Raw genomic sequence first — 14,198 nt, forward strand, 5'->3', positions numbered from 1 at the left:
TAGGGATACAGCGTACAGCAGTGGTCTCAAACCTGCGGACCTCCAGCTGTTGCAAAACTACAACTCCCAGCATGCCAGGACAGCCGTTGGCTGTCCGGGCATGCTGGGAGTTGTAGTTTTGAAACATCTGGAGGTCCGCAGGTTGGAGACCACTGGCGTATAGTGAGTTCCAGCGCCAGCGGCCCCCAACAAAGAGGAGGAGGGCAGTGCTTGAGTAGTACCCCGCTGGGCTGATAATTAATTGGGGGGGGGGGGGGGGGGGAGCAGAACAGCGCTGGCGGGTCACATATGACTAGTTAGTTCCCCGATGTGGGGACAGTGCAGCTGGGCTGATTCATTCATTCCCGAGGGGGAGGGGCCAAACCGGTATTGTGGTATGGGTTCAAATTCATATCGTGCAGCACAAACATTTCGGTATTCGGTATGAACCGGTATACCGTCCAGCCCCAATACTGATCAGCAAAGTAAGCAAGTGGCCATGTAGAGAAAGTAACAAAAGGCAAAGAAGCGATAAGCTGGTCATACACATTAGGTGCTTGTCCAGTTACCCCACCTACATGTGTCTTCAGTGGGGGCGAGCTGCTTCGAGACGATTCTGCCAAAGGCTTATGTGTTACTTTGGGAGAGTCAGAAAGCCACCGTACACATTGGATTGTCAGCAGGTTGTGATTTTGTATGGCTATTTTTTCTGATCTTAGATAAGCTCAGATAAGGCCATGTATACATGTCTCCTGGTTACTGTGTAGGGATCTGTACTCAATCACTCCCTGCAGACTGTAAAGCTATGGTCACACTAGGTTTCTTTGGGCAACTTTTTGAGAAATAAAAAAAAAAAGGTCATTTAATTCAATGGGAAAACATATTTGTTTCCCTATAGTTTTCAATGTTATGTCCCTAATTGTTACAGTTGTAAAATTAAGTGCTGGGCACAATTTTAAACCGTTTGAGCCAAAATACATCCTTTCATTGCACCTATTTAAGCTTGAGTTTTGGCACAAAAAGTCCAATTTGCAAATAGCAAATATCTTTTGCTTTAGCCAGAACTAAGTGAAAAATCACTCAAGAAAAGCTTTTAAAAAAGTAAAAAAATTATCTCAATTCTCTTGTAAAAGCCATTTCACGTGTTAAAATCTTAGGTTACTCTGTACCTAATCCTGATTATGTACAAAAATTGGGGCAATTTATCAAAACCTGTGCAGAGGAAAAGATGACCAGCTGCCCATAGCAACCAATCAGATCGCTTCTTTCATTTTTCAGAGGCCTTTTCAAAAATTAAAGAAGCAATCTACGGTAATTGGTTGCTATGGACAACTGGTCAGCTATTCCTCTGCACAGGTTTTGATAAATTTGCTGTGCTGGGTCTCTTCATCTAATCACTGCAGGCTGCTCTGTAACCCCCTCCTCTCTGTTTTCATGCTGCAGTCTGATAGGACAGGAGTGAGCACGTCCCACTCTCACTTACAGGACTTTGTCCAAGCCTGTGCTTCAGCTTGGACAAGGATAATGCTGCAGCAGGAGGTTATGTTCTGCATGTAATGTGTACCCCTAGTGGCTTTTTTATAAGCCATGATTTCTATAGAAAGGAGATATTTTCTTATGAAGGAAGGTAATGTTTTGCCAAGATGTACAACATGTAAAAAAAATTTTTGGAATCTGACAGTGCCCATGCACCTACTAAATTAAGATGTATATTTACTTCCGTTTCAGGAATTTTGGCATAAACACAATTGATAGGATTATTCATAGGACATCAAGCACATTATTAGCTATATACATGTATGTAATTATGTAATTGACAAATCTGTTTTTTTTATTTTTCTACCAGTCACCATCAATATACCTGTGGTATAAAAAGCTTGTTTTCCTAGACTATTCCTCCACTATTTCTCTGTTGGCTTACATGATTTGCTCGGACCAGTTGCTCATAAGAGCAGGCACTGTGTTCACCAGAGGTCAGTCTTTTCTGGCACCCCTGACTTCCAGAGAACTACATTATGATCTGTCATCTGAGTAATGATTTCTACCCTCAGCATCACAGAATGCTGGGACTTGTAGTTTTCTGCTCCTGGCATGCCTAAGTGTTAGCATGGGAACTATTAGGCTATGTTCACACGGAAAATCTCTGTGCGGACATTGCCCCTGAATGTGAATGCGCAGTCTCATAGCATGTCTAGTCCGCAGAAAGAATACACATGTCTGTAGACACTAGAATTTGGAAACATCTGGCGTGGAATTTCCGCTATGTGGACAGCGCAGCAGAATCTCATTGAAATCAGTGGGACTCTGTGCTCTATGCTGCTGCAGAATTCTGTGTGGAAATTCTACTGTGTGAACATTGCCTTACTGCTGTGCACCGAGACTGCAGAGAAAATAACAGGATGGTGGAGTGGACTAAGAAATGAATACAGTGGTCCACCAACATACGATCATTTCAACATACAATGCCCTCTCAGAGCCCATCGTGTGTTGAAGGCAGCATCAACATACGATGCTTCTGTGTCGGGGCCATCGCAAAAACAGCTATCCAGCAGCCGCCGGATAGCCGTTTAACATGCCTCCGAAGACCCAGGAGTGGCGAGAATGGAGAAGCCAGACCCTCAGCAGCCGACCTGCAGACTCCGTGGTAACCACCTTGCCAGGCGCAGCTCCCGTGATGACTGTACCATATATAGCTGCAGCAGTGGGGTCTGTAGATGAGTGTGCCAGTTACGTCCCCGCTGTCCACAGTGACAGTGCTCAGGAGTTGGGGGGATGGAGAGACAGCGGAGTCAGTAGCAGAATGTGTCCTCTGTTTCCCCACTGTCCGGAGTGAGAGTGCATGGGGAGCGCTCAGGTGAGCTGCGGCAGCGGGAATAGATTATGCCGTGGGGACAGACACTTTTCTTCAGGAGAGGGTGGGAAGGGGGTGTTGGATGTAACATACAATATAGTTACCTTGCCTGGTCCAGCGGCAGCGCTCGTCAGCCATGGTGCATGTGTTTACTTCCCCTGATGACACACTCTCCCTGCACGGCTGATGACATCCCAAACATACTGAATCCTCAGAACATCGTCATCAGTGTAAGGTAAGTAAACACAGGCACCAGGGCGGACTGGAATGCTGCTGCTGGACCAGGCGTGGCATGTATACTGTAGTTTATTATTTATATTATTTATTATCTTTGCCTTGTGTTTACCTCAATATTGGGGAAAACTGGAATGCTTCCTTAATGCCACAAAAAATAAATGCATTACAGAACAAAAAACAGTATTAAAAAACAAAAACCTTCCTGTAGCAATCTGCAGGTGTGAAGGTTAAATGACATTTCAATTGTAGGTACCTGCTGGTTATTCTTTTATCTTCAGTTCCTTAGTATACAGCAGCTGATAAGGAAAGTTCTCTGTTTATCTAAAGTGACGGAATGTGGATTGTGCGACAACAGACAAATGAGAAGCAGCAGTATTTCTGGACATTATATCATTTGTATATAGAATTTTTTACCAGTTTTCCCGTCTGCAAGCTCCACCTCTAATTTTCAGTTGTCTCTGAGCTAGTGGGTGGACCCTAATGTCTGGTGTCTGCCATACACTGCACACACAGAGGAGAGGATACTGCTTGTCTATATCTCTGTATCACAGGCCCAGTAGTGGCATAGAGGACAATATAGAGCAGCACAGGGCAGTGTATGCTGTAAATATGAATAGAATGTATATGACATTTCCTAGATCTTTCAGCAGGGAAAGTAACATTGGAGGGATACTTTAGGTACCTTTTCTATTTGTTGGCAATGTGGTAGACCACCAAGGCAGAATGGGGAACCACACAAAGTGGGGCAGGTGTACCAGGGATAGCCATAATGGCCTGGCAGCATACTGTAAAAAAAGACCTGCGCCCTCAGGTTCTCGACTAAGGTCTGAGTAGCGTACGTGGTGCAAAAGTGCCTCCGGAAGTGGTGACCCCAGGGTGCCAGAATTCACTTGGGAATAGCGACGCAACTTGAACTTTTTCTCTCACTCTATGGGGCACTCACCCTTTGTATCCCAGCCTTCTGGCCAGGATCAGGGAATTTTTATAGATCCGTTCGGATGTCCAGGCTGTACTTCCCAGCCCATATCCACTTATTTATTGACACTGTGTCCACCTTTGTGATCTTTTTGTGTCACCAAGATTAGATCAGAGTGCGATAGTCCTTCTGGGTGTCCCTCCTGCTGGTCCAGGGGAGGTGTGTGTGGCCATCAGGTTTCCCCACCTCCCTGTCTATCTCCGGGTATCTCTGCTTCAGCAGGCATGCCAACTGGTTTTATCGATTCCTCAGTGGACATCCAGGCAAACGCCTAGTTATACGCCAGGAGCACTTTCGATCCCTAAGTAACTTCGCCGGAATAGGACATTGGGGGAGATTATGAAAACTTGTCCAGAGGAAAAGTTGTCCAGTTGCCCATAGCAACCAATCAGATCTCTTCTTTCATTTTGCAGAGGCCTTGCTAAAAATGAAAGAAGCAATCTGATTGGTTGCTATGGGCAACTTTTCCTCTGCATAAGTTTTGATAAATCTCTCCCTTGGTACCTGAAACCTTGCAGGTGCCTTTTGGCCCAGTGGCGAAGGGTTTGGTTTGTTGAGGGGCCTTTCTAAGTTTACATAGTGCCATTTTCTGATACTACCTTGCCTTTACAAAAACATGCTGCAAACTTTCTTAACAGTGGTGGTGACTTTAAAAAGGGGTCGCTCAGTTTTTAAGAAATATGTAGTTTTTCTTTGTAAAACAAGAAACATGTTGACAGCTGAGCGTTTTTGGTGAAAATGGAAACAAGGATTTACGTTTACTCAGAGGACAAGAGAAAGCTGAAACTCCAAAATGAATCACAGGGGTAGTCCGGCTACAGACCAGAAAACCACCAGAGGGAAATGGATACTTGTTGGGCCGCCAATCAGCAGTACACCCGCGATTAAAGAATGGTCCCAGGAAGATGAAGAACATGTTACCTAGAGTTACACGCATATCCCTTTTTGGAAGGTCAGGGATATGCCCCTCAAAACCCATTGTCTGTAAGATAAATAAAATTAACAATGTTCTTCATCCTCCTGGGACAAGTATCCTTTTTTCCCCTACAGTGGTTTTCTGGTCTCTGGCTGGACTACTCCCTGTGCTTGATTTGCCTGACAGGAAGATTCCAGCAGCAATCGGCATGACCTGGATGAGCAACGCACCTCCTGGAGCCATCATTTCTACATGCAAGGGGTAAAGAATTTCAGGCGAGTTTATAATATATCTCACCTTATACTTCATGTGTCACGTGGTAACAGCACAGACCGCCGACCTGTTTTTTTTTTTTTTTTTTTATCTTCAGATATGATACTCCAGAATGACAATTTTTCATTCTGGCAACATTTTTCTTCATCCACTGACTGACTGTATACAGCATAATAGTGCTTTAAACCACCCAGCAAACTGCACTGTAAAAACTGCATAATGCTGCACTGAGCTGCCTGTGTATATTGTATGAACTGTGCAGCAATGTATGAACTGTAAAGTACAGTATTAACTGGCAGGTGTACAGCACAACATTGCACTAGAGTAACTGGCAGGTGTACAGCACGGTATAGTGCTAGAGTAACCGGCAGGTGTACAGCACGGTATAGCGCTAGAGTAACCGGCAGGTGTACAGCACGGTATAGCACTAGAGTAACTGGCAGGTGTACAGCACGGTATAGCGCTAGAGTAACTGGCAGGTGTACAGCACGGTATAGCACTAGAGTAACTGGCAGGTGTACAGCATGGTATAGCACTAGAGTAACCGGCAGGTGTACAGCACGGTATAGCACTAGAGTAACCGGCAGGTGTACAGCACGGTATAGCACTAGAGTAACCGGCAGGTGTACAGCACGGTATAGCACTAGAGTAACCGGCAGGTGTACAGCACGGTATAGCACTAGAGTAACTGGCAGGTGTACAGCACGGTATAGCGCTAGAGTAACTGTCAGGTGGACAGCACGGTATAGCACTAGAGTAACTGGCAGGTGTACAGCACGGTATAGCACTAGAGTAACTGGCAGGTGTACAGCACAATATAGCGCTAGAGTAACTGGCAGGTGTACAGCACGGTATAGCGCTAGAGTAACTGGCAGGTGTACAGCACGGTATAGCGCTAGAGTAACTGGCAGGTGGACAGCACGGTATAGCACTAGAGTAACTGGCAGGTGTACAGCACAATATAGCGCTAGAGTAACTGGCAGGTGTACAGCACAATATAGCACTAGAGTAACTGGCAGGTGTACAGCACGGTATAGCACTAGAGTAACTGGCAGGTGTACAGCACAATATAGCGCTAGAGTAACTGGCAGGTGGACAGCACGGTATAGCACTAGAGTAACTGGCAGGTGTACAGCACAATATAGCGCTAGAGTAACTGGCAGGTGGACAGCACGGTATAGCACTAGAGTAACTGGCAGGTGGACAGCACGGTATAGCGCTAGAGTAACTGGCAGGTGGACAGCACGGTATAGCGCTAGAGTAACTGGCAGGTGTACAGCACAGTATAGCGCTAGAGTAACTGGCAGGTGGACAGCACGGTATAGCACTAGAGTAACTGGCAGGTGTACAGCACAATATAGCGCTAGAGTAACTGGCAGGTGGACAGCACGGTATAGCACTAGAGTAACTGGCAGGTGTACAGCACGGTATAGCACTAGAGTAACTGGCAGGTGTACAGCACAATATAGCGCTAGAGTAACTGGCAGGTGTACAGCACGGTATAGCGCCAGAGTAACTGGCAGGTGTACAGCACGGTATAGCGCCAGAGTAACTGGCAGGTGGACAGCACGGTATAGCACTAGAGTAACTGGCAGGTGTACAGCACAATATAGTGCTAGAGTAACTGGCAGGTGTACAGCACGGTATAGCGCTAGAGTAACTGGCAGGTGGACAGCACGGTATAGCGCTAGAGTAACTGGCAGGTGTACAGCACAATATAGCGCTAGAGTAACTGGCAGGTGGACAGCACGGTATAGCACTAGAGTAACTGGCAGGTGTACAGCACAATATAGCGCTAGAGTAACTGGCAGGTGGACAGCACGGTATAGCACTAGAGTAACTGGCAGGTGGACATCACGGTATAGCACTAGAGTAACTGGAAGGTGTACAGCACGGTATAGCACTAGAGTAACTGGCAGGTGTACAGCACGGTATAGCACTAGAGTAACTGGAAGGTGTACACCACTAGAGTAACTGGCAGGTGGACAGCACGGTATAGCACTAGAGTAACTGGCAGGTGGACATCACGGTATAGCACTAGAGTAACTGGAAGGTGTACACCACTAGAGTAACTGGCAGGTGGACAGCACGGTATAGCGCTAGAGTAACCGGCAGGTGGACAGCACGGTATAGCACTAGAGTAACTGGCAGGTGGACAGCACTAGAGTAACTGGCAGGTGGACAGCACGGTATAGCACTAGAGTAACTGGCAGGTGTACAGCACGGTATAGCACTAGAGTAACTGGCAGGTGTACAGCACAATATAGCGCTAGAGTAACTGGCAGGTGTACAGCACGGTATAGCGCTAGAGTAACTGGCAGGTGTACAGCACGGTATAGCGCTAGAGTAACTGGCAGGTGGACAGCACGGTATAGCACTAGAGTAACTGGCAGGTGTACAGCACAATATAGCGCTAGAGTAACTGGCAGGTGGACAGCACAATATAGCACTAGAGTAACTGGCAGGTGTACAGCATGGTATAGCACTAGAGTAACTGGCAGGTGTACAGCACAATATAGCGCTAGAGTAACTGGCAGGTGGACAGCACGGTATAGCACTAGAGTAACTGGCAGGTGTACAGCACAATATAGCGCTAGAGTAACTGGCAGATGGACAGCACGGTATAGCACTAGAGTAACTGGCAGGTGGACAGCACGGTATAGCGCTAGAGTAACTGGCAGGTGGACAGCACGGTATAGCGCTAGAGTAACTGGCAGGTGTACAGCACAGTATAGCGCTAGAGTAACTGGCAGGTGGACAGCACGGTATAGCACTAGAGTAACTGGCAGGTGTACAGCACAATATAGCACTAGAGTAACTGGCAGGTGGGCAGCACGGTATAGCACTAGAGTAACTGGCAGGTGTACAGCACAATATAGCACTAGAGTAACTGGCAGGTGTACAGCACGGTATAGCACTAGAGTAACTGGCAGGTGTACAGCACAATATAGCGCTAGAGTAACTGGCAGGTGTACAGCACGGTATAGCGCCAGAGTAACTGGCAGGTGGACAGCACGGTATAGCACTAGAGTAACTGGCAGGTGTACAGCACAATATAGCGCTAGAGTAACTGGCAGGTGTACAGCACGGTATAGCGCTAGAGTAACTGGCAGGTGGACAGCACGGTATAGCGCTAGAGTAACTGGCAGGTGTACAGCACAATATAGCGCTAGAGTAACTGGCAGGTGGACAGCACGGTATAGCACTAGAGTAACTGGCAGGTGTACAGCACAATATAGCGCTAGAGTAACTGGCAGGTGGACAGCACGGTATAGCACTAGAGTAACTGGCAGGTGGACAGCACTAGAGTAATTGGCAGGTGGACAGCACGGTATAGCACTAGAGTAACTGGCAGGTGTACAGCACGGTATAGCGCTAGAGTAACTGGCAGGTGGACAGCACGGTATAGCACTAGAGTAACTGGCAGGTGTACAGCACAATATAGCGCTAGAGTAACTGGCAGGTGGACAGCACGGTATAGCACTAGAGTAACTGGCAGGTGGACAGCACGGTATAGCACTAGAGTAACTGGCAGGTGGAAAGCACGGTATAGCACTAGAGTAACTGGCAGGTGTACAGCACAATATAGCGCTAGAGTAACTGGCAGGTGGACAGCACGGTATAGCACTAGAGTAACTGGCAGGTGGACAGCACTAGAGTAATTGGCAGGTGGACAGCACGGTATAGCACTAGAGTAACTGGCAGGTGGACAGCACGGTATAGCACTAGAGTAACTGGCAGGTGGACAGCACGGTATAGCACTAGAGTAACTGGCAGGTGTACAGCACGGTATAGCACTAGAGTAACTGGCAGGTGTACAGCACAATATAGCGCTAGAGTAACTGGCAGGTGGACAGCACGGTATAGCACTAGAGTAACTGGCAGGTGGAAAGCACGGTATAGCACTAGAGTAACTGGCAGGTGTACAGCACAATATAGCGCTAGAGTAACTGGCAGGTGGACAGCACGGTATAGCGCTAGAGTAACTGGCAGGTGTACAGCACAATATAGCGCTAGAGTAACTGGCAGGTGTACAGCACAATATAGCGCTAGAGTAACTGGCAGGTGGACAGCACGGTATAGCACTAGAGTAACTGGCAGGTGGAAAGCACGGTATAGCACTAGAGTAACTGGCAGGTGTACAGCACAATATAGCGCTAGAGTAACTGGCAGGTGTACAGCACGGTATAGCGCTAGAGTAACTGGCAGGTGGACAGCACGGTATAGCACTAGAGTAACTGGCAGGTGTACAGCACAATATAGCGCTAGAGTAACTGGCAGGTGGACAGCACGGTATAGCACTAGAGTAACTGGCAGGTGGAAAGCACGGTATAGCACTAGAGTAACTGGCAGGTGTACAGCACAATATAGCGCTAGAGTAACTGGCAGGTGGACAGCACGGTATAGCGCTAGAGTAACTGGCAGGTGTACAGCACAATATAGCGCTAGAGTAACTGGCAGGTGTACAGCACAATATAGCGCTAGAGTAACTGGCAGGTGTACAGCACAATATAGCGCTAGAGTAACTGGCAGGTGTACAGCATGGTATAGTATTGTACGGCAGTAAGGGGCTGATGTACAACAATGTACAGTATTTAAGAGGCCAGTGTACAGCACTATGGAGGGAGATTAAAACCTGTCCAGAGAAAAGTTGCTGAGTTGCCAATAGCAACCAGATTGTTTCTTAAATTTTTTAACAAGGCCTCTGAAAAATGAAAGAAGCAATCTGATTGGTTGCTATGGGCAACTCAGCTACTTTTCCTCTGGACAGGTTTTGATAAATCTCCCCTTATATGAATTGTATACTATAAAACTAACTGGCAGATGTACAGCACTACAGTAAGTGAAAGATGTACAACAATGCACAATACAACAGTAAATAACAGGTGTACAACAACATATACACTGTGCTGTACAGTACTGCAGTAAATAAGTGTAAAGCAATATATGAGCTGAACAGTACAACAATATACACGCTGTACTGTATGACAGTAGATAAGGGTACAACAATATACGTGCTGTACAGTATGACAGTAGATAAGGGTACAACAATATACGTGCTGTACAGTATGATAGTAGATAAGGGTACAACAATATACGTGCTGTACAGTATGACAGTAAATACGTGTATAACAATGTATGGGCTGTACAGTATATCAGGTAACAAGACTATGTGCTGTACAGTACAACAATATACGTGCTGTACTGTATGACAGTAAATAAGTGTAACAATGTATGGGCTGTACAGTATGACAATAGATAAGGGTACAACAATATACATGCTGTACTGTATGACAGTAAATAAGTGTAACAATGTATGGGCTGTACAGTATGACAGTAAGTGTACAACAATGTATGGGCTGTACAGTATGACAGTAGATAAGGGTACAACAATATATGCGATGTCCACATTGACAGGCTACAACAATATATGTAATGTACAGTCCAGCAGGAGATAACTGTACACTATATGAGCTGTACAATATGACAGTAAACAAGTGTGCAAACATATGTGCTGTACAGTACCTCAGGTTACAATAATATATGTGCTGTATAGTCAATAAAAGGTGTACCACACTGTATAATACTGCACATATTCACTAGAACCTAGAATAATATTTATGCACCCATTACTAGTGGCATACTTCTATAGGGGCTGTGTACTACTCTGGTCCATGGCACGACCCCCAGGAGAATGCCTGTAAAGCACAGTCTGCACTGACTCTAGTATACAAGTCCCTGTTCACACATGAGAGAGGAGACGCACAGCTCACCCGCAGTCTGGGGCAGGACACCACCTGCAGTCGGGGTCGGCGGCCAGGCAGCGGCGCAGCAGGAACTCCTCGTACTTGCGGGTGAGTTGGGGGTCCCGCAGGATCGCCCGGACATGTTGGGGGCTCAGTCGCTCCGCGCACTCCGGACACCGCAGGTTCACCCGGCTCTCAGTGATCTCGATGCGAAGATACTGACGCAGGCAGCGTAGGCACGAGCGATGTCGGCAGCTAAGTAACTCAGGGAGCTCCTCGGGGGGCTGACGTACCAGACATAGCGGGCACTCGAGGAGCGAGTCCTGGCCTCCTGGGGAAGAGGGGGGCTGGGGGGCACAGGCCGGCACTGCAGGCAGAGGGGGGGGAGACGGAGGTGGTGAGGGGACTGATGGCTCTGGTACTGCTCGAGTCCGTCCTGGGAACACATTGGGCAGGGACAGGAGAAGCCGGCGGCGCCGGGCCCCGGGGCAAGGGGGAGGCTCCGCGGAGCCCTCTGTCATGGTACCAGTACCGGTCACTACAAACCAGGAAGTGAGATGCGTCCGGGTATGCACTGCGCTTGCGTGGATGACACGGTTTGCGAATACTACGCCCTGCACCTGGGAATGTCCATGCGCGAATGGGCGTGGCGAAGAGAATTTTACGAGCTGTCATATGGAAGCAGCAAACCCCGCCCTGGTGAGGGCGCGGAGCATGCGCAGAAAGTTCCAGCTGATTCCTAACTCCTTGGCGGATGTGTATGTTCAAAAACGTGATGCGTACTTGTGATGCGTACTTGTGGACATGACAGCTGTCTGCCTAGAAGGGGAGGAATGCTAGTATCACTAAGAAATGACAAAATTATATTGTAGGTAGTGTTAGGGTCTATTCACACATACAGCATTCTGCGTACATTTGATTCGCAGATTTGATGTGCAGGATTTGAAGCTGTGTTCAGTCATTCTGTTTACATTGAGATCTGCATCACAAAATCCTGTGCATCAAATCTACGCAGAATACTGTACGTGTGAATAGACCATTATGGTAGTGTTTTATAAACAATGTGTCTCCAGCTGTTGCAAAACTAAAACTCCCAGTATGCCCAGACAGCCAGGCTGCAACACTGTGATAAGGTAATACTCCTCTATAAATCAGAATTAAAGGGGTATTCCAGGAATATTTATTTATTTGACTATGCTACAGGGGCTGTAAAGTTAGTGTAGTTCATAATATAATGTCTGTACCTGTGTGTGACGGTTTTCTCACTATTCTTATGTGATTTTTCACCCCAATATTTTATTTTTAAAAGCATACAAAATGACTGTTGTCTCAGATTTTTCCCAGGTTGCAATGCGGCAGAGACCTGACTCACTAGTCAGCTGATGACAGAAGCCTGTCTGCTTCAATGGGTGGAGCTGATGCAACAGCTGTAGGCACCCTGATTGAAAACCACAGGTCTTTTGAATGGATGCAGCTAATTTATGTTTCAATGGGTGGGGTGGCTGATGTGTGGGAGGGAGGAAAATGGAATTATGGGATTTGTAGTAAAAAAAAAAAAGAAAACTGAAACAGGAAATGCCAGTTCACAAAAAACTAGCTACAGTGTTATGGTAATCTCACAACATAGCCATTTAGCCCCAAGACAAGTGCAGATCCTTCCTAAGCATGTCCATTACTGTCTGCCAGGTACGTACTAAAATCACCTTATGGTGGATAAAACCTTTAAAAATAGCTTACAGGGTAGCATGAAGATCCTCCTCCTGGGTGGCTTCGGGGAGACCGCGTACCCGGATATTGTTACGGTGTCCCCTATTATCCAGGTCCTCCATATGGCTATGCAAATCACAAAGGAACTCCGACTGTGAGGCAACAGTTGATTGAAGCTGAGCGATATACGCCCTGGTAGAATCGTGGCCTCCTCCAGCCTCTCCACTCTGTCTGAAACATGCTGCAAGTCCTGGCGAAGAGAGGTGAATTCAGCACGGCAAGTATCCTTAACCTCTGAAATTAAAGAGCAGAAGTCCTCCTTAGTAGGAATCTGCGATAGAAGCTGACTCAAATCAAGGGACATAGGTGTAGGAGCATTCCAGGTCCGCCTCAGATAGGGTGTCCCAAGAAGACCCACCGCCCGCCAGAGCAGGAATGTCAGGAGCTGCAGCTGTAGACAATGGGCCCATCAGGGACACAGAGCTGGGTGCCCCAGCATTCGATTTAACAGTGGACATGCTCCTAGGAGGCTTGGGAGCACAGACTGGGGAGTGTGAAGATTGCACAGGCGGGAAGAGCAAGGTGACCCCAGGGGTGGTGGGGGGCGAGGAGGCAGGGCGAGAGGTCCAATCCAGTGCGGCAGGTAGGGGGCCCAAAGGCGAGACCTGGGGAGCCTAGAAAGCAGTATTAGCAGGTAGTCCTTGAGGAGGGGGGGAAAGAGGGTGAGCCCCTCACTAAGGCCGCCCAGGAGGTCAGCTGGGTATCTGGAGACCCTTTATGAAGAGGGCCCAGTGATTGGAGGCAGATGAGGAGAGGTAGGGTTCGCCCTGCAAGGTGGCAGGCAGAAAAGTCCAAGGTCTGTGTGGTCAGGAGGGCCCTGCACCGTACCTGAGAAGGTGTCAGCGCAGGCTCTGGAGTCCTTCCTGTGACCGCCGGGTGATGAGGCTGCGCTGGTGGTTGCAGCACAGGCGTGCAGGTCTCGCTTGGGGCCGCCGGCACTCAAGAGTCTAGATGGCTTCCCGAACAGCAGCATGCTGTTAGTGCTGGGAGCCGACCAAGGCCGGAGAAACCTCTGGATTCCGCCAGGTACCGGAGGAGGAGGTTACGGGAGGTCCTCCACCTAAGGCAAGCGGTCAGGGCTTAATGTAGCAGGCAGAGGGCCTCGTGGTGTAGGAGCTCAGGCACTAAGCGGCCATCTTCCATGGCGCCTCGCCATGCCCCCTGCAGGGTTAAGATTTTTAAATAGAAGTAATTTAGAAATCTGTTTAACTTTCTGACACCACTTGATTTGAAAAAAATGTTTTTGCCGCCAGAGTACCCCTTTAAGAAGAGTTGCAAAAAATTGTGTAGCCCTGCAAGCTACGCTGTTTACATTACTCTGGGACTTATAATAGCAGAACTTGTGGGATAAAATAGCGTTGCCTGTTAAAAAAGCAGAACTTGCAGGATGCCCAATTTAGGAGGGAACACTCCTTTAAGTTATCAGCGGGTCATACAGTGTATGAAATTGGC

The 14,198-nt window shown here is 47.6% G+C and overlaps 1 protein-coding gene across 1 annotated transcript in view; it reads right to left on the reverse strand.

Moving 5' to 3' along the window:
- Positions 1–11,522, reverse strand: part of RNF19B (ring finger protein 19B) — a 33,846-nt gene extending 22,324 nt beyond the window's left edge. The window contains exon 1 of the mRNA XM_056556564.1: positions 11,007–11,522. Within this exon, the coding sequence (XP_056412539.1) occupies positions 11,007–11,500 (494 nt within the window). The 5' untranslated portion in view covers positions 11,501–11,522. The remainder of the gene's footprint in view (positions 1–11,006) is intronic.
- Positions 11,523–14,198: the final 2,676 nt, after the last annotated feature.

This window comes from Hyla sarda, chromosome 2 (genome assembly GCF_029499605.1).
Source record: "Hyla sarda isolate aHylSar1 chromosome 2, aHylSar1.hap1, whole genome shotgun sequence".
Lineage (NCBI taxonomy): Eukaryota > Metazoa > Chordata > Amphibia > Anura > Hylidae > Hyla > Hyla sarda.